Source organism: Cajanus cajan, chromosome 2 (assembly GCF_000230855.2).
Source record: "Cajanus cajan strain Asha chromosome 2, NIPB_CcT2T_4, whole genome shotgun sequence".
Taxonomy (NCBI): Eukaryota; Viridiplantae; Streptophyta; class Magnoliopsida; order Fabales; family Fabaceae; genus Cajanus; species Cajanus cajan.
Window position 1 is genome coordinate 78,887,144 of NC_138518.1, and position 20,914 is coordinate 78,908,057.

Below are 20,914 nucleotides of genomic sequence, written 5' to 3' on the forward strand. Positions count from 1 at the left end.
AATAATATAACATTAGTGGTGTCTTAAAAAGTTAAAAAGAAAGAGCTAAAAAGGATATAAAGACAAAAATGATTATATTTTTATATTTATTATATAAAAGTATATTAAATAATAAATTATTAAATTTATTTACTATTTTTTTTATTTTCTTTGTATAAATTTATTATTTAATGTTTTTAAACTAGATTTAACATTATATTTTAATAATAATAAATTCAAACAATAATATTATATATAATACGATGTTCATATTATAATTTAAAAAGGTAGATGAGTTTGTGTTTTAAATGTTAAATTTCATAATAACAATTAAATGTTGTAATCCTCATAAAAAATCACTTTAACAATTTTCTAAATTTTATATATTATTGTCATGTTAGAATCTATGTCAACATTGCATGGTAGTCATGTCATTAGATAATTAACAAATAATACTGGAATTGAAAATTATTTATATCTCCAAAATATTATATAAATAATTTAATATTTATTAGATAAATATTACATTAATAAATATAATCTTAATAGTTTCTGTTTGTTAGCAAATGATAATTTCTTAAAAATATTTTTTACACATCTCATTTCAAGACCTAAAGATACAAAATATGTAATATGAAATTTTTTTATATTTTAAGAGTAAATCTATCTAAATTTATTATATTTAATAATTTATATTTTATATCAAATTTTAATAATCTAATATTAAATTAAGAATTATTAATATATAGATCAAGTTTATAAAGTTTTAAAAAATTTAAAAATTATTTGATATTCTATTTCATTAATTCAACTTAACAGATAATGATAAAAATATTTTATATAAATTTTTTATTTCACATTAATTAATTAATTTATCAACTAATTTTATTAAATACTTTCAATTAAATTATTTAATATATAAATTTTTAGTTTTTCAACTCTACTTAATAACATAAATTTTCAATGAAGTTATAAATAATTTTACTGTAGACGTTCCTTGTGAAAAATGACATCAACATAAGACACGTTTTATATAAGTTAATTTTACCATAGTCCATACAAAATAATATTGTTGGAGGAGAGTAAAGGTGTTATGAAAAAAAAATTCAGCTGATAACATAGAATTAGATTTTGTTTTTTTGTTTATGAAATTATATTATCTGAATCTGATATTGGTAAAAAGATGTGGGCATTTGAGGTTGCGGAGTAGAAGCAATACGTGAGACCAACTAACGAAAATACGAAAGATGTAGCAAAGGGTCCACCACATGCCTCTCCTATATATACAAATATTCTTCTACGGCGCTACGCCCAACATCAAAATTCTCTCATATGCAAATATCAATATTCTAATAATCTAATGAATTTTCTACATAATATTCGGACCAATATCACCATCAGAGCCAAAATAATTATAAATATTAATTTTGATTTTTTTATAAAGATAGAAAAGATTACAAAAATGATCTCAATAAAGATTGAATTTATGTAATCATATTTATAATTACTTCAACCTTTTTCCACCTAACCACTAGACTAACCCTAATGATCTTATTAATCTTGATTTAACAGTGAGAGTTTAAATAATAGTTATAAGATAAAAGCTTCAAACTCTTATTAAATTATAATTTATATTATTGTTCATAGTTAATACAATTTTTTTTTTTTGGTTAAAACTTATTAAAATTGACAAACTTAGAAAAAAAATCTTTAATAAATAATATGCAAGATTTACAAATTTTTAGTGAATAAAAAAAAATCTTTATTAAATAATATGCAAGATTTACAAATATTTAGTCAATAAAAAAAGGAAAAAGAAGAAAATATGTTATGAATTAAGAACGTATAATAGCATCTAATTATAAAGTAGCATTAAAAGATGTTTGAATTTTATGAAAAATAAATAAAATAATGAATTATTAATTGATTGAATTGAAAGTGTAAAAAGATATAAAAAATGAAAGAGTATTAATATTTGGCGATTGGGTTGGGGGCTAATTGGTTTACTTTTTTGAGTCGCACGGTGTGTGTTGTTGCATTGATTTTGCCCGCACGTAAGACGTAAGACGTAAGACGTTGGTGCGGCTCTCCTTTTTCCTTGTGTGTGTTTGGGGTGAGAAAACGAGAAGGGTCGGGAGAGAAAATTAAGTGAGAGAAGAAACGCAATGGGAGGTTGCGCCAGTAAGCCCAAGGTCGCCGAGGACAATCCCGATCAGAAAAGGCCCCAACCTCAACCTCAACCTCCGATTCCCAACAAATCACGCTCTCTCAGCCTTTTGTTCAACCAGGTATATGCTTCTTTCAACATTCAATCACTGCTTTCAAATCAATTCTCTTTTTTAAATACAAATAAATATAAATGCTCTTATGTAAATTTCACATTCAAATCAATTTAAATTTTAAATACACCTTTTAATTGCATATCATTATCAAAACATATTTTACCATTTAGTCTCAAACATCAATCATTGCAAATTAAAGGGGAAGGATGGAGTTTTATGGTACAGTACACATACACTATGGATGTGTTGTACTGCCAAATTAAAATAGGGTTCAGAAAATATCTTTTATCCTTATTTTTCTTACAAAAACCATACATCCTTCCAAAAGTTTTGTCGAAAAATTCTCCAAATGTTTATAATTTTAAAATAATAAAATTAAAATAATATTTTATTTTAAATATTTTACAAATATAAATGATTTAATGGTTCGGATGAAATCGGAAGTTTCATTCGGAACATGTACCATTACTTTACTGATTTGTTTATAATAATATTGGGTAGAATATAGATGTTATTAAATATAGGTCTTGAAATATTTGACAGGGTCTGAATTAAGCAATTGCCTTAATTTTATATATGGATTGAAATACCCTTTGACTCCCTTTTTTTAGTATTATGTTTTTTGTTTATAAAAAAAATAATGATATTTGATTTTTACTTTATTTTCTATATTCAAAATTTTAATGTTTGTACAAGAAATAATAAAAGTTATTTTCATTATTTTTTTTATTTTTTCAAAATAATAAATAAAGTGAAAATATTGTATTATTTGTTAATAATACATAAAGCATGTTTTTTTTTAAACAAATTTTGAAACTGTCCAAAAGCCTCTTCATAAAATTTTTTGTGTGTTCAGCATGACAGTTTTAACCGCTGTATGTAAGACAGTAAAATAATAAGGTTTATGATATATACACCTCATTTTTTCCATAAGTATACCTTTTTCTTAAAAAAAATAATTAAAATTTAAAATATTCTTATTTTTTTTAATTTTGTATTTTATATTTTTTAATTTTACATCACAATATTTAATTTGATATTTTTTTTATACATATTTTCTCTCCTTTTTTCAATTTTTACATGTACTCCTTTAACTTTCTTTTACCTCACCTATTTTGGTAGCATGTAAAAATTAAAAAAAAAAAAGTATGTGAAAAAAAAGAAGAAAGTAACAAATTGAAAGTTAAAAATATAAAATTAGAATTTTTTTGAAAAAAAAAACTATAATATTTTATAATTTAAAAAATAAATAAAGAAAGTGTACTTGCATATATCATGAGTCAAATAATAAAAGTCTCCACACCAAAAAAATTTACCCCAGCACACACACACAAAGAAACCTAAATAAACATGTGACATTCATCGGGTGATTTCTGAGGCAAAAATAAGCCCCTCTCGTTCACGTGGAGTTAAAAATAACTACTAGATAAATGGACAGCCATAATACACGAATTTAATCTCAACTATTCATATGTTTTAACTATATATCTAACAAATATTTTTAAACTTACATGAATAGAGAACTTTTGACCCCTCACCTTATAATTCACTCTCTCAGTGTCACTCTCATTCTACAAATTTGACATTTTTTTTGTCTTTGTTTTGTATTGAGTTTTTTTTATATTTTTTTTTATTGTTAAAAATGACCAATTTTAGTCTTTCTTAATGTGATGAATGAGTATCAATTATTGATGTCGTGTGATATGATTTGCTTATGTTATTGTTAGTAAATATAATTAATACATTATTCAAATTTTTGAATGTATACCGTTTAAAGTAAAATTTGGAAGCACATCTTCATCTGCCCATCAACTCTTCTGCATTATTATTTAAGTTACTCGACACAACCTCTTGAATTGAAGCATAATTTGTCAGAACCAAAAAAATTATTACTAAAACTACTGCATGATAATGCAATAACCCAATTTATGAATTTATTTCAATAAGTTTCAGATTTAAGATCATAAACAATTTTTTATCTTACAATCTTTTTATCAAGTAAATGCTTGACTTATTCATATACCAATATACCCCCAAAATCTATTGATTTTTTTTAAAAGAAAAAAAGTTAACAAAATTTTTAGCTTTTATCTCATGAATGTGATTACTTCTTGCCGTGGAAGTTTGGAACATGAATCCTACTTGATCGTTATCAACCGAACTAAAAAATGAGAAAACCACTAATGCCATATTGCCATTCATTAGCACTTTCTGTCTTTCTGATGTTTTCTGGTTTATAATTTTGTGTGTGGCAGAATGAAGATACAAATGCTTCCACAGAAAACGAGAAAACCACAGTGGAGGATACTAAAATCAATGTGCCAGCAGTTAAACCAGAATCTCCAAAGCCAGAGGAGAAACTGTCTGAGGAAAGTAAAAACAATGAATTACCAAAACAAGAATACGAGACTTTGAAGACAGAAACATCACAAGCTGAGAAACCTTCAGATGAAACTCGTATCAATGAACGGGCCAACGAAACAGTGATTGAGTCACAAGCTGAGAAGCCTTCAGAGGAAATTTATATCAATGAACCAGCTGAGAAAACAGTGAAATTAGAGGTACCAGCTGAAAAACCTTTAGAGGAAACTTACATCAATGAACCAGCTGAGAAAACAGTGAAATTAGAGGTAAAAGCTGAGAAACCTTTGGAGGAAACTTATATCAATGAACCAACTAAGGAAACAGTGAGACCAGCATCAGGTGCTGAGAAACCTTTGGTGGAAACACACATCAATGAATCAGCTAAGGAAACAGTGAAACCAAGATCAGAAGTTGAGAAGCCTTTAGAGGTAACTCACATCAATGAACCAGCTAAGGAAACACTGAAACCAAAGCCAGAAGCTGAGAAACTTTTTACAGAATCTCGTATCAATGAACTAGTTGAGGAAACAGCGAAACCCAACTCAGAAGATGAAAAACCTTTAGTGGAAACTCACATCAATGATCCGGCTAGCGAAACAGTGAAACCAAAGTCCGTAGCTGAGAAACCTTTAGAGAAAACTCAAATCAAAGAACCAGCTAAGGAAACAGTGAAACTAAAGTCAGAAGCTAAGGAACCTTCAAAAGAAACTCATATCATTGACTTAGCTGAGAAAGTTGTGAAACTAAAGTTAGAAGCTGAGAAACACTCAAAGGAAACTCATATCAATGAACTAGCTAAGGAAATATTGAAACCAAAGTCAGAGGCCGAGAAACCTTCACAAGAAACTCATATCAATGAACTAGTTGAGGAAGCAGTGAAACCCAAGTCAGAAGCTGAGAAACCTTTTGTGGAAACTCACGTCAATGAACCAACGAAGGAAACAGTGAAACCAAAGTCCGAAGTTGAGAAACCTTTAGTGGAAACTCGTATCAAAGAACCAGCTAAGGAAACGGTGAAACCAAAGTCAGAGGCTGAAAAACCTTTAGGGGAATTTTACATCAATGCACCAGCTAAGGAAACAGTGAAACCAAAGTCAGAATTTGAGAAACTTACAGAAGTAACTCATATCAAGGAACCAGCTGAGGAAACAGTGAAACTAGAGTCAAAAGCTGAAAAATCTTTAGAGAATACTCATGTCAATGAATCAGCAAAGGAAACACTAGAACCAGAGCCAACAGCTGAGAAATCTTCAAAGGAAAACAATCAAAGCAGCCAGCCACTGAAAGAAGAACATGTAGGAGTCAAGAAGACATCTTCAGTGGAAACACAAAGCAATGAGCCCATCAAACACAAAGAGCCTATTGTACCATCAGAAGCAGGAAAGCCATGGGGGGAATTCGAAAAGAATGAGTTGCAAGCTAAAAAATCTCCGGTTCCCATTGCAGATAGTATAGACACAAAGGTGGATCCTTTTCCTAAGGAGATATTAACTAAAGTAGTTCCAGCAGATGCAAAGCCTGTGGAGAAGATAAAAAAGGAAACTACATCAAGCATAGAAGAGAAAAGCCATATTGGGATGGAGGATGCATCCAGGGCTACTGATGCTGGCAGTGTGATAAATGATAATCACTAAAACCTGAAATATGAATCGAACCATGAACAATTCGAAACATTGCAGAGTTTCAGATTGTTCTCTGGTTCGTGTCAAACAAACTGTTGTGTGAGATTTTCCAACTACATTTTCCTATTATTATTATTATTATCATAATTATTATTATTATAATTATTATTATTTCATATTTAGTTTGAAGAACCGAATTTTGTTCCTGTCAAGTCACTTATTTTTCTATCCTATTATTGTTGATCTGTACTGGTATTTGGTAGGTTAAATTCACCAATGTAAATTTCAATTTCGTTGTGATCTGCGAGTGGGAATTTTGAGGAGCTCAATCTTTTTTTCTTTCTTTCTGATATTATGGTCATGTAATTTATGCAACACTACATGCACTGGGCGAATGTTACATTAATCAAGATGCACATGCAGTTGATTTTGTAAAATACTTTTTTTTAGTGACATGGATAGATGGGAAGAGATTTTCTGAAATCGAAAAAAAAAGAAGATATTTACATGTGTTTAGATTTTATCATTAAATCTTTTAAATCTCCATCTTATAATAAATATTATATTCATTCCTTTTGTTTTGAATGATTAGCAGTAATTCTGGAGTAAAAAAAGAATAGTAAATAAAAGTATATTTAGAAGAAAAATAATTAATGAGACTTGAAATTTTTATAACAATAATTTTTTTAAAAAGCTAAAATATAAATAGTTTTAGACAGGAGGAAGTATTATATATATAAAAAAAAAAAAATACTTTGATTTGCTTATGTTCAAATACAGACTTTTACGCCACAAAAATACCGTATCCACGTATTCTCTCTCTCCAACACCCTATAGATCACAGCTTCAACTGGTAGTTGTTAAGAAGATTATAAACAAGGAGTTGAATTTCTGCTGTCTTTAGTGTTCATATAGCTAAAGCCAAAATCTTGGGCTTTCCATAATTGAAAAAAAATGTCAGAAATAGTATTGTTAGATAATTCATTAAAAAATTATATACATATATATATATATATATATATATATATATATATATATATATATATATATATATATATATATATATATATATATATATATATATAATATCCTTGAGCGTGAAAAAGTAGAAGCAATCTAAATAATCCTCCTATAAAAAATAAAACTAGCGTAAAAAATAGTCCGTGCTTCTGTGTAAATAAAAAAATAATAATTAAAGAGTTTAAATGATTTTGAATAGTTATAAAAATAAAACAATTATTTATGAATAATTTAAAAAGTGAGAAAATACAAAAAATAAAATTAAGATTAAATTTATCTACATAAAAATAGGTATCACTTTTATCAATAGTATATATGCATTTGTTAGTGAAACTAAATCATGTGTATTACATTTTAATCCTTATAAGGTGAGGTAACGATGGCTGTAAATATTATTATTCAACGACAAACATGAATAGGCATTCTTATGTTCAAAAATAATATGAGCAAACATTGCTCACAATCACATTTGTTTTAATCAATCTAAACGGGTTGATAATATATTAGGACATGGCAGCTAGGTTTGCAACTCTTAACATTTTCAATTTGTATTTGTTTTTGTTACTTTCTTGACCCCAGTTAATTAAGATTCAATTTTTTTTTCATTGCTACAACTATTTTAATTTTCTTAACCAACGCTTCAAAGTTTATTGTAACCTCTACGTTATATACTTTTTCTGTTCTATCGAAGAAGGCCACGATTCCACCTTAAAATTGATAATCTATGTACGTCACTAAATTTTGCATACAATTAGAATAATAAAGTTCTACGTCATGATATTTGTAGCCTGGTTATAAAATGATGTAATTAAAAAATAAAAATAAAAGCAACATATTAGATAATTCTACTCTCTACAATGCGATTATTTTTTCTATTCAATGTGTTTCAATTATTCTAACATGATGTGAACAACTTATAATATATAATTGCATTTTTTATGTCTTTCTTTGGTTGTTTATTATTATTATTATTATTTAAAACAATTTGGCAAAGAAGCTTATTAATTTACCCATGAAGATGAAGAAGATGAACTACACATTTTAACTCACATCTTTTAAGTACGCCAATAATCCATTCCAAATCACTTTTGATGGATGATATAGTAGGGTAGACTATTTATTTTTTTATTTTTTTATTTTTTTTATTTCTATTAATAAGAAATATTATAAAGATAGTGATGAGGATGGAACCTAGTCCTCACACTCTTTCTTTTATAATTACTAAGTTAATTATAGTATGTTAGATTAGACGACTACTTTACTATTTTATGTAGTCTCAAAAATATTTAAGTACAGTATATTTTATGAGAATCTCAACTAATGATTTGAATATTCTAAAGTGAGAAAAATAAAGTAATTAATATCAATAGTTGGTATGTAAAAAAAAAATCAGTAGTCTTTGATGAAAAAATTAATGGTTGATTTTCAACATATATATGATTTGTTATGTAATTATAATATTGACTATTATTTTTTTGTCAACAAATGAAATTATTTATAAAATATTGACACTCTAACTTTAATTTAAAGATTATATGTACATGTATTGTTAGATTGATAAAAAAAATTATAATGTTAACAATAAAAAAAAATTATTATTTGTATAATTTTTAAGATAATTATCGCAATAATTAAGACATGCCACATGATTTATTTATTGAATAACAATGTAAAAATTATTTACAATTTTTAGTGTATAAACTATTTATTTATATTAAAATGTATCCTATATCACCCTTTTTTATTTATCGTCTCTTTTTTTTTTATTTGTTATATATAATATTGATTAAATTAATCAGTAAGTCTTAAATTTGAGAATTTTAAAATTAAGTTCCAAATTAAAAAAATATATTTGAGTTATTGATCGTGAAAAATTTAACAAAAAATAATTTCTTTATTAATGAAAACATTAATTCAAATTTTTATAAAATCTAATTAAATAAGAGCCACATACTGTTATAAAATGTGAAAACATCATCACAACCATAATATCAAATTTTATATATACTGTTTTTCAACTATTTGTAAAACAACCATATTTGCATAACCAACCAATACAAAAGAGAGAGAAATTGGAAGCCTTTCCTAATAAGTAGTTCCTAGGTACAATATGAATGCTATTACAGACCCAACATTACACGAAACACAATTGACATTATATTGATCCTTGTTTCATGAGGTGGTCGATCGTCGGAGATTCTGCCTTTTACATCAGCATTTTGTACCAAGATAAATAAAGATTATACTAGGAGATAAAACTTTCACTTTACAAGTCACAAGTCAATTTTATATGTTGGATTTGGATTAATAAGTCAGAATTAACTACTCCAAACTATATAAACAGTTAGTATAATATGGCTTTACTTTACAATATAAGCATATATTTTATGCCAATTTAACGCTACGAGAAAATATACTATATACTATAGTATAAATATACCATGACATGTCATCACTCTAATTAACCCGATGCCTCCTCCAAGTCTAACGAGGCTTTCGGCATTTGCTCTCTGCTCTTTCCCCACAGAACACAGTACAGTCCAATGACCAAAGAGATGCCACCCAAGAGGCTGTTCAAACATCAGAGGCAACAACCACATAATTTAATTAATAATATAAAAAAAAACTAGGAAACTGTTTCATATTTACTAATCGAGAAAACGAAAAAAATATCTTCATTATTAGAAATATAAATATTATTTAATTAATTAAAATATGCAATAAAATATAATTATTACCATCTCTAACATGGGTGCTCTCAAGTTATAACAAGGCATGGGTACAAATAACTTTGGAAGCATTTAGTTACCATTGTATTCTACTTATAACAACTCTAATTTAATTTTTAATTTTTTTTTTTAGTCTCACACACTTTTAAGTTTTATATATGTTGTGTGATTGTCTCAGGTAGGGAAATTCATTTATTTTACCTTAAATTGTTAAGTTGAGGTAGAAATTATAGAGTAGTTTCAAAGTATATATAATAACGTAAAAACAAATGTGAAAATTATGCAACAAAATTTTGCAACTAGTGAAAATAGTTTAATCAGACCCAATTAATATCTCCCTTTTTACGATGGATCTTGACAATGTTCGACATAAATTTATGTCGAATTTCACAACCAAATTTATGTCTCCCGCTTTAATATCGGACTTTTTTTTAACATAAAAAATTTAAAATAAGTGACGTAGATTACTTCTTTTATAGTAATGTTTTCATCACATCTCTTCTCTCTCTTATTTTTTCTATATTATGCACTCAAAATGAGGGGAAAATAAGATGAATAAAAAAAAATAGTAAATAAAATAGATAAAAAAGAGTAAATTTTAAGTATATGATTTAAAAATAAAAGAAAAAAGAAATTAAAATTATATAAAAAGTTTTTAATTTCTCAAATTTAAGGTAATTAAATTTATTTTTGGTCCTTCAAAATTAAAATTATTATTTTTAATTTCTATAATTTTTAAAATCTTATTTTAATCTCTCAAGTCATTAATAATATATCTAAAAGTGATAAATTGAGACAATTATATAGTATCAATTATATTTAATGCGATATTTTTACAAATAGGAACATCGATAGATAAATTTTATGTGACAGTATTTGATAAATTTTTTAATAAAATTTGAGTATAAAGACTAAAATAATTTTTTTAAAATTATAGAGATTAAAAAAATTAATTTTAAATTTGAAAAATTAAAAATAAATTAATTTAAATTTTAAAGAGTAAAAATATATTTAAGTCTATAAAAAAATTGTACAATATTCCATTGATCCATACCAATTTATATTTTCTCTCACCTCTCTCCCAATTTATGTGCTATTTCCCCTCACTTTAACTAGTGAAATTTTTTAACATAAGACCTGCAACCTTTTTATTTTTTTCCCTTTATATTTCATTGGTACCGAATATAATAAGAGTATATTTGGATATAAATTAAAATTATTTTAAGAATTTTTTATTAAAATAAAAATCATTTTTTAATAAAAAAATCTCAAAATTATTTATAAACTTGGATTTAAACACATTCCAAATTTTAATATATTTTTCTTTTCTCTCTTCTATATTTTTATTATATTTCAATTCCATCAAACATAGTGTAAATGTGGTGAGTGAGAAAAGGAAAAGCAAATGAGAAATAGAGAGGAAGTAAAAAATGGGATGATGAATAACCAACCTTCCCAGAGTTATTATTTCGCCCAAGAGAATTGCGGTGGAGAAGATGGTCATGACCAGAGCCAGGGGTGTTGACATGGCTAGAAACACTGGTCCTTTCTTCTCTATAACCCATGTTTGCAAGTAATACGTTACACCAGTCACCATAATTCCCTACCATCATAAATTAGTTCCCATATATCAGTCATTAAGTAATTATATTCACAAAAGCTTGGACAACAGGTAATAATGTTCTCTTGGTCGTGGTTGGTATCTCTTGATAAATCAGTTTCTTATTCCTTCTCTCAGTGTGGCAAATGAATATTGGCCTATCCACACTCAGGGCTAGTTGGCTGATGATAAATAGGGGTGGTGGTTCTTGGTATGAAATGTATAAGGGTGTGCGGCCATTAGGCACACCAAATCTTGTATAAGGCTAGGGCCATTGGTACCCCACTACCAACATCATATATATATAATTTTCTTTACCTTTCAAAAAAAAAAATTATATTCAATTTTACTTTCGATAATTGTTTTTACATAGAAATAAAAGATAATAATCAATTTAATTATATGAAGATTTAGAGGATTAATTACACAATACACAACGGCGAGGAGTCTGACATTCCACCCCAACTTCCATTGCTCAATGTCTCTTTCTACGGCCAAGGCAATGCCCAAGGACTGAATTGAGCTTAAGAAACACTGGAGAGTTGTGAGGAGCAGCTTTGAAGGGTACCCTTTTATGACAAAAGTCTGGTCAATGAACAGGAATTGACATGATAAGAAGAATATTTTACCAAAACAGAAAAGAATAATATTAATCATGATAAGAAAAATATTAATTAAGGATAGAGTAAATTACACAAATATCCTTTAGAGTTTTGTGAAGTTATGCACAAACCTTTTACTTTTGTTTTTTAATCTTTATACTAACTCAATCATTTGAAAAATATTATACACACACCTTAAACATTATATTAACTCTTGAATTATTTGAAAAATATTTAACTGAAATTTCTCCAAGAGAATAGTTGATGTAAAGGTTAAAAAAGTAAGATAATTGCGTGTTGTTTGAGAAAAATTCATGGAGGATGAATATAATTTACTCTTGACGATACTAAGAATTCATCACGAGTTAGTAACAAGCAGCAAGGAAAGAGTTTTACCTGTAGCACAAGCCACATTCCCCAAAAGGTGTTGGATAGGAGCATAAGGAAGCAACCCTTGATCCATGAGGCAGATGCATGACGACCCAAATGTTGTTGGCTTTTATGGTACCCTAAAAGGTGATAATGGCTTAATAGTTCCAAACGAGGGCCTTTATAGAAGGCAAGGGTTCCTGCTCCAGCCAAGCATGCCATTACACCAACCAACTTAGCAACCCCGGGGGCGCTCTTTACTTTCAAAACTTCTATCCTGAAACAAATTAACCAAATTCTTATGTGTGAGATATAATTAAAATAATCAAATGTCACAGTTCAAATTGCATGCACGTGGAGATGTAAATTAACGCACGTATCCATTTATAACATGTTAACATGGACTTTTTATCTTTTCAGAAATCGCCGTTTCCCTCGAAAACAAACAAGGCAACCTGATGAGCACAAACATGGACCTCTTGTTAGCTGCTATGCTAATTAATGGTCCAATTAATCCAAAAGTTACCCACTACACGCCCAAGACATTCCCAAAGCTGAACAATGAAAGTGGACCTACTCACTTTCCTAGTGGGAAACGCCAAGACCATGTCAGAGCAACCCACTTATATTTTACCTGTCTCAAAATTTGCACCAATTGAATTTTACCCTCTTGACTCCAAACTTCTTATTGAGACATGGTTCTAAACCGTGGTTGCATTGTGTTATGGATAAACATTTCAAGGCTAAAACACATACAAATTGGTACAACATTCTAGTTTTACACCGACTTTGGAGCTACTATAATGAATAAATATCCTAAGTTAGAACTTGTAGTAGGAATACTCTTTTTGGACCACTGCCCAACGTTTTTTTTTTTTTTTGGAACCTTTCCAGTGCAATGTCTAACCGACATAAGCATCAAGTCTTTGTTTGATACATCTTTCGAGATACTCACCAAAATTGATCTGCTCACAATTTTCAAGCTTTAACCGATAAAAAATATCCTATCAAGCTCTAACACAGTCTAATTAATCTTAATGTTTTACTCTACTAAAACTTAATGACTTGAACGGTGGAGTGTGTGTGGATGATCATTACTAAATTCTTCTCTTATAAAAGTTATCTTAATAGAGTTCAGCTGTCCGTTCAATCCATATTTGCCACCTAAACTGTTTTTGACATTATGAAAATTTTGCAAGAAAATCTCAATAAAATTCCGGTAAGTCCAAAATTCTATATACTGTGGCTGTATTTACGTGGACCACATGTACAGTTTAAAACCATATTCAGAAATAACAAGGACCTACCTATTCAATGAAAATACAATTTCAAAGGTCGATTGTCCTTGAAGGTTTCGTCACCCGACATGAATGTACCAATGAAAAGCCTAATTTATATCCGTGTCTAATTCTTAACCTCTAGCTGTCTCTTCCCTTCTTTTCCCTGAACTCAAAGTTTTTGCTTTCTAGTACTGAGAAGTGACCACATAATAATGCACTTTGCTAGGAAAAATATATCTCCTCAATAAAACATTAGGCGGCATTCTTTTTAGATATTATTAATTATAGGGAGTACAAGTGTTCCTATACGCTTGCCAATTTTTTTTAAACTAATCCTTCTCACCCTTAATATTTTAGTCTCTTCTCACACTTATAAATTATAATCACATGTATCCTTTAATAGAGATAATTGAAATTAACTTAAATGGAAACTTTATTCAAATTATCTCTTCGTTATAGCCAAGTTGTGTGTGTATTTTTTTCATTTTAGTTTTTGGTTAATTACTAAATATATAATTGTAGTTTGTGTTTAAACAATGTTGAGGTACTGACAAAGTTTCACAATATTGAATTATGAAGATAAATAAAGATTTATAAAATATATATAGTTCTTATTAGTATGTAATTTTTTGAAAAATGACCAAAAGCAAAATTATTGGTGTTTAAGTCCAAAATAAACAATATCATATCATTGTAGAGACATCTATGTGTGAATCTCGGATATCCAAAAGTGATATCAGAGTCGATGGTTAAACAGGTAATCAACTCAAAGTTTTGGATGAATATTTAGCAATGAAAGATGATGGATCCAAGTGTGGGATATCCAAAGCAAGTTGGTAAGTGTAGCTAAAATTTTAAGAGTCATCATTGAATATTCATAAATGAAAAAAAGGTTTCCGCTAATGGAAAGTTAAACCATAGCCTTTTGTTTGAAGGGAAGTTTGTTGGAGTATAAATAAAGTTTCATATCATTGGATCATGAGGAGAAATAAAATTTTATAAAACACATATATAATCTCCATTAATTGATGTCTTTTAGGAGAAGACCAAAAACAAAACTACAAGAGCTGAAACTCAAAATGAACAATATCATATAATTGTAAAGAAATATGTGTGAACCCCGACTACAAAAAAAAATGTATATAAATTTCATATATCTAGTACAGTTACATCCGCTAAATTTCATTATTTACAGTCCAGGCAATATTAGAGAAACTAACAGGACTCTTACACTGAAATTATAATTTGTGAGAAACGTTTATGTGCTTCAACTGTGTTGTTCAAAGAGAATCCGTGAATCTTAATGACCGGCAAAATCTCCACGGTGATTGAACAATATTTGATTTTAGGAATTTTCTTTTTTTTACAATAGTTGCACTGATGTTCGAATTTGTGAACTCATGTATACTATCATTACTAAGTCAAACCCACTAGTTATTTCATATTTGATTTTAGGATTTGAAATAAAAGAAACGAAGCCCTTCGATAAATTGCAGTTTTCACTTTTCAGACGGGTTTAAAGTCCAATTTAAGGTCGATGGAGCGTGGAAAACAATCTATAATTGAATTGAGAAAGCAATTAGTTGATGATGTAATATTGTACCTTAGTAGGAGCGCCAAGAAGAAGGTTATGACTGGAAGGCAGTTTGTGGTAGCAGCAGCCAAAGTAGCAGAGGTGTAAATAAGAGCAATACCATATATGTCCAAGCTCGCAGTGATCCTGAAATTTGTAACCACCGACACAGCTTTAATGATTTATTTTAAAAATGGTAATCAATCAATAACATCATTTGAAACATATTTTAATTGAATATATAACGTAAAGTTTAAACCTAGCTAGATACATATTTGTAGCAGTACACTCTTCAACTTTTGTATATTAGGATCTAATTCTAATCTTAATAGCAAGCAAATACATGTTATTCAATTGAATATTTGCACATACCCAAGGAGAGAAAGGAAAAAGATCTTCCAGAAAGTGACGAAAGACAAGGGGGGTGCAGTTTTCCTGCTTTGAACAATGAAAACTGGCATCATTAAAGTGGAAAAAAGTAGTTTAATTAGCTAGCTAGATATATATACATAATACATGTAATAAACAAGTGTAATATATGTTGATCATATTGATCCGAGTTATGTTGTGCATATATGATATACCGCTCAAAGAAGAAAGCGAAGGGGATAAGGAATATGGTAGCTACGGCCTGTCTATAGAAAATAAAGATGAAGTTGTTCATGCCATGGTCGAATGCAGCTTTTGAGAGAAGAAACATGGCAGCGTAGATGGCTTGTACGAGAATCACAACTAGATAGGGCTTGTTTTCTTTCATGGCTTTGATTAACTTATGATTTTTAAGGGTTCTTGTGAAGTGGAAGTGATGAAAATGAAGATGACATAGATGTTTGTACATAAGTTGTGCCTTTTATGGGCAATGGAGATATTGCATAGTGTGGATGACACTGTCGATCATTGGCTCTAGTCTTTCTATTATGGGGACGTGTGTGGTGAATATAATAAGCTGCTTTTACGTCTTCGGGACCACCCGGGTCAAACACAAATTATTATTACCTAATAATTTACTAAATTAGTTATATTCATGTAATTGTGGTTATTGTTTTAATTAATTATTTATTATTAATCTCAAAGTACAGTCACGGAGATATCTATGTATTCACTATTCAGTGACATAGAAATTAGAATCGAAACTGCTGTTCGTGTAAATATGAGATCAGATACGAATATTTATTTTAAATAGGGTGCAAAAATTATAATATAAAACCCTGTACAGACTTTATTCATTGTCATCCTAACTTCCTCTTAGACGGTGCCAATCTTTCATGCATTTATCTTCGTAGTGCATTGCGTACTGGTGTATGCTATGCTACACCTTTGTATCTATAAAATCAATGTCACATTGTTTTGGTTTTCACTCACGTGCCTGTTTTGGTTTTTTTTTTGTTGGTAAAAGCCTGTTTTGTTTCCAACTATAGTACTATTCAATTCATGTTCTCCAAAATTATCTCCACTTTAATTTCTACATATGTTTTTTTTTTCCTAACTCGTCTTTTCTCCAATCACGTTATCCATAATAGCACGAGTTTTATTTTTTTTTTCTTTTTTATCTATCAAGGTTGGTGTATCTCGGAGTATACAAATATATATTTGTTTCATTAGTAAACAAATTGGCTTATACTTACGAGTAGTTTTTTTTATTTTATTTTACAAATATAATAACTGAATAAAACAAAAAAAATATTACTTTATTAATATTTAGTGCAAGTAAAAACCAAATACTTATAGTTAATTATTATATTGTATGTAAAATTTAAAAAATTCTTATTATACAATTCACATAATAGCCAAATAAATCGTTTGCGAGTCAATATAAAATAGCCATTTATCTACAAAAATTCAACTTTTAATAATAAAAAATTGTGTATTGATTCAAGTTCTTTTTTTTTTTTTTTTTAGATTTTTGCTTTTCGTAATACCTGGTTACCTATTAAAGGTAGGGTTATCCAATAAAAAACAAGTTTGTTAAAAGTTTATGTCACATTAATTGTTAAAGGGTGGGGGATATTTGAACTTTCATTTTTTCCTATGCGCCTATCTAATAACGTGTAATTATAATTTTAATTGATATCCGTATTTATAGAATCTTTTTATATTAAACCTTAATTAACTAATGGTCAAGGTTTGACCATTAGTTTGGGTATTGAGTCACGATGAAATGTATTATTCTATTCTTATAGAAATCGATGATTCCTTATTATTAAAAGAATATCTTCGGCTACGGTTCATAAGAAAGAATATTGTATGTACTTTTTAATTTTCATTTTTTAAAATATGTGATAAAAAAAATAGTTTGGTACAAGAAAAAATAATCTAAAAATAAAATAGATTTATTAAAATGTAAATCCAAATATGATTAAAATTAACGTTTGAATAGAAATAAAATATAATAATAATGAATGTAAAAAATGAAGAGAAAATGAGTCAATTTTAAATTGTTTGGTATCAGAAAAATACAAAAATAAGGAGAAAATAAAATAAAATTTTCATCATTAATTGAATATTACTTTATTTAAAATTGAAAGAAAAATATTATTTTATGCCTCTAATTAATAATTATAAATATTACATAATGGCTAATATTATTTTTATTTTAGTGCATTAAATAAAATAATATAAATGTTATTCTAAAAAATAAAATAAAATATTATTTGATAAAATAAAACGAACGTTTATTATATTATTTTATTGATGAAATGAAATCAACGTGTAATTAAACTAATAAGCATTAGTGCAAAAAATAGATACAAGGTGAGTGAGAATATTGAAATTATTGTGAGCAAGTTGTAAATGAGTTGTAGGAAAAGTTTGTGTTAGAGTCCATTTATAAATTGGTAGTACTACACACACCTGATTTAGAACTTAGAAGGGACATTAAAATACATTCCCATTTCTACGAAGTTGTCTCATCTTTCTCGCCAGACGCACGCCCCTTTAACAATCGTTAACTTTTGTTGTTGACGCTGCACTTACCTTTTCTTGTCTAACTGTCATCATTACTTTGCTCGCCCAACATCATGTTTCACTACAAAAAATAAATTGACATACAATACTTTGCTATACATATTGTACTGATCGTATCGCGAAGTCGAGCTCCAAGCTCGGCATCACAGTGCAAGATGATCTCGGGCACGCGTCATACGATGTCAGCTCGGCATTCAGGTGAATCACAACTGATTCCCGAGGATCTCGCCCATACGAGATCCATTATCTAATCACTAATTACCGAAGATCTCGCCCCAGACGAGATCCGCTATCATATCTTATCTCAGGCCCAGAGCCCAAAGCAAACCTAATTCACTCCAAGGTACGTGCATTACTTATACGAGACTATTACTCATACAAGCCCTAACTTTAGCATCGGAGTCTCTTTTGTAGGTACCACCCCCATCTTGGAGCATCAGCATACAAGTGAAGGAGGCTCACCAATCTTACTTGGAAGATCGACCCTACGACAAATTCCGGTAAGAACATTTGGCGCCCACCGTGGGGCCGATCGAGACAGCTCTTATCGGCCACCCGTATGGAATTCACCAGAAGCCACAACAAACGTGCAACAGAGGACGCTGAACACTCAGTCACCATGGACAGCGACGCTGCAACCTTGAGAAGGCTGATCGACCAAGTCGAACAGATGCGCCAGCAACATGACACTGACCTACGCAACATGCGTGCCAAACACGAAGCCGACCTAGCAGCAATGCAGACAGCCAATGAAGCAGACCTCGCAGCGCTGCGTGAAGAAAACGAGCGCATTCGCGCCCAACTTCCTCGACGCACCTCTGATCACCCTCCTCACAGGAGCAACGTCCATGAAGAGGAGGCACACTCGACCTCTCAATCCCGGACTGCGACTAGGGCACCAACGTCGCAACCCGCCACGCACCGATCTCATGCATCGACGCACAAGCAGGGCCCAGACGCCAGCAGAGCACCCTCACATGCCACGGAAGGCCACGAAACCTTCCGCCGACATCCCTTTGTGGACGGCATCATGGAGACCCCACTCCCTCGAGGATGGAAGCCTCTCCATCTCAACCGCTATGACGGCACGACGGACCCTGATGAGCACATTGACCTATACATAACCCAGGTAAACCTCTACACTAACAGTGATGCTATCCTGTGTAGGGTTTTTCCGACCTCGCTCAAAGGGGCCGCACTCCACTGGTACACCCAGCTACCTGCCGAGTCCATCGACAGCTTCGGTACCTTAATCCGCCGGTTCATGGTGCAGTACGCCACCAGCCGACCTCACCACACAACCTCCACTACATTGGCCAACCTCAGGCAGAGTGATGACGAACCTCTGCGGGCCTTCATGGAGCGCTTCTCCAGCATCTCGGTGAGGATCCGAAACTTAAACCCCGAGGTCGCCCTTCACTCCATGCTCATGGCCCTCAAAGCTGGCCCTTTGTCGACAGCCTCTGCCGAGACCCCCCACGACATGGATGAACTTCGCGCTCGCGCGGCCGGATACATCCAGATCGAGGAGCACTCCGCCTTCCGCGACCAGGTCCGCGGGAAAGCCCCAGCAAAGCCGGAACAGGGGCATAAGGATAAAATCAAAGTCAACAATGACAACCAATTCAAGAAGTCGACTAGGGCAAACAAAGGGGGGAGATACGACTTTTACACTCCCCTGAACGCACCTAGGGTACACATCCTGGAGGAAGCCAACAATAATAACTTGCTCGCCCTTCCACCACCGGGTCACACTCCCAGCAGCGCCGACAAGTCCAAGCACTGTCGGTACCACAGGAACCATGGTCACACCACGGAGGAATGTCGCACACTCCGGGACCGCATTGAAGAGTTCATCCAAGCAGGTCACCTCGGCCAGTATGTCCAGCGCCAACAGAGTAACAGAGGTGGCTATGGAGGCCGAGGACGCGGTAGAGGTCGAGGTTCAGGAGCCCGCACTGACTCACGCCCGGGTTCCCAACAAAATGCTAGCGGCGCAGTACAAGCCGAGATAAGCCAAGAGACAGAGTCGGCTCCCTTACGGTGAGTAATCAACACGATTGCAGGTGGTTTTGCGGGAGGAGGCGCCAGCAGCTCGGCCCGAAGAAGACACCTGCAGAGCAGCAACTGCGTCCACTCTACCACCTCGGCCCCGCACCAAAGCTCATCGCCGATCTCCTTCTCCGATGAAGACTACGCCGGCGTCAACCCTAACCAGGACGACCCCATGGTCATTGTTGTGGAGATAGCCAACAGGAAAGTGCAGAAAACACTCATCGACCAGGGAAGCTCGGCTGACGTCCTGTACTGGCCAACGTTCCTCAAACTAGACGTCCCTCACTCTCTCATCCAACCTCACACGGAGCCCCTAGTCGGCTTCGCAGGAGAGCGAGTTCACACTCGGGGATACGTAGACTTGCTGACAACTTTTGGAACGCCACCAGATACAAGGCGGGTCATGGTCCGGTACCTCCTCGTGGAAGCCAACACTTCCTACAACATCATCATTGGGAGGCCAACCTTGAACCAA

General features: G+C 31.2%; 2 protein-coding genes across 2 annotated transcripts; one reads left to right on the forward strand and one right to left on the reverse strand.

The window, feature by feature from the left end:
* Positions 1-1,978: 1,978 nt before the first annotated feature.
* LOC109799664 (uncharacterized) lies at positions 1,979-6,547 on the forward strand. Its single transcript, XM_020360268.3, has 2 exons — positions 1,979-2,267; positions 4,517-6,547. The coding sequence occupies exons 1-2, from the start codon at positions 2,145-2,147 to the stop codon at positions 6,257-6,259; spliced, it is 1,866 nt and encodes a 621-aa protein (XP_020215857.1). The 5' UTR covers positions 1,979-2,144; the 3' UTR covers positions 6,260-6,547.
* Positions 6,548-9,202: 2,655 nt separating this feature from the next.
* UMAMIT21 (nodulin MtN21 /EamA-like transporter family protein) lies at positions 9,203-16,381 on the reverse strand. Its single transcript, XM_020359881.3, has 7 exons — positions 16,005-16,381; positions 15,793-15,855; positions 15,451-15,567; positions 12,595-12,844; positions 12,023-12,181; positions 11,448-11,599; positions 9,203-9,837 (listed from the first exon to the last, which is right to left on the reverse strand). Exons 1-7 carry the CDS (start codon positions 16,256-16,258, stop codon positions 9,729-9,731), a joined length of 1,104 nt encoding a protein of 367 aa, XP_020215470.2. The 5' UTR covers positions 16,259-16,381; the 3' UTR covers positions 9,203-9,728.
* Between the last annotated feature and the right edge of the window lie 4,533 nt (positions 16,382-20,914).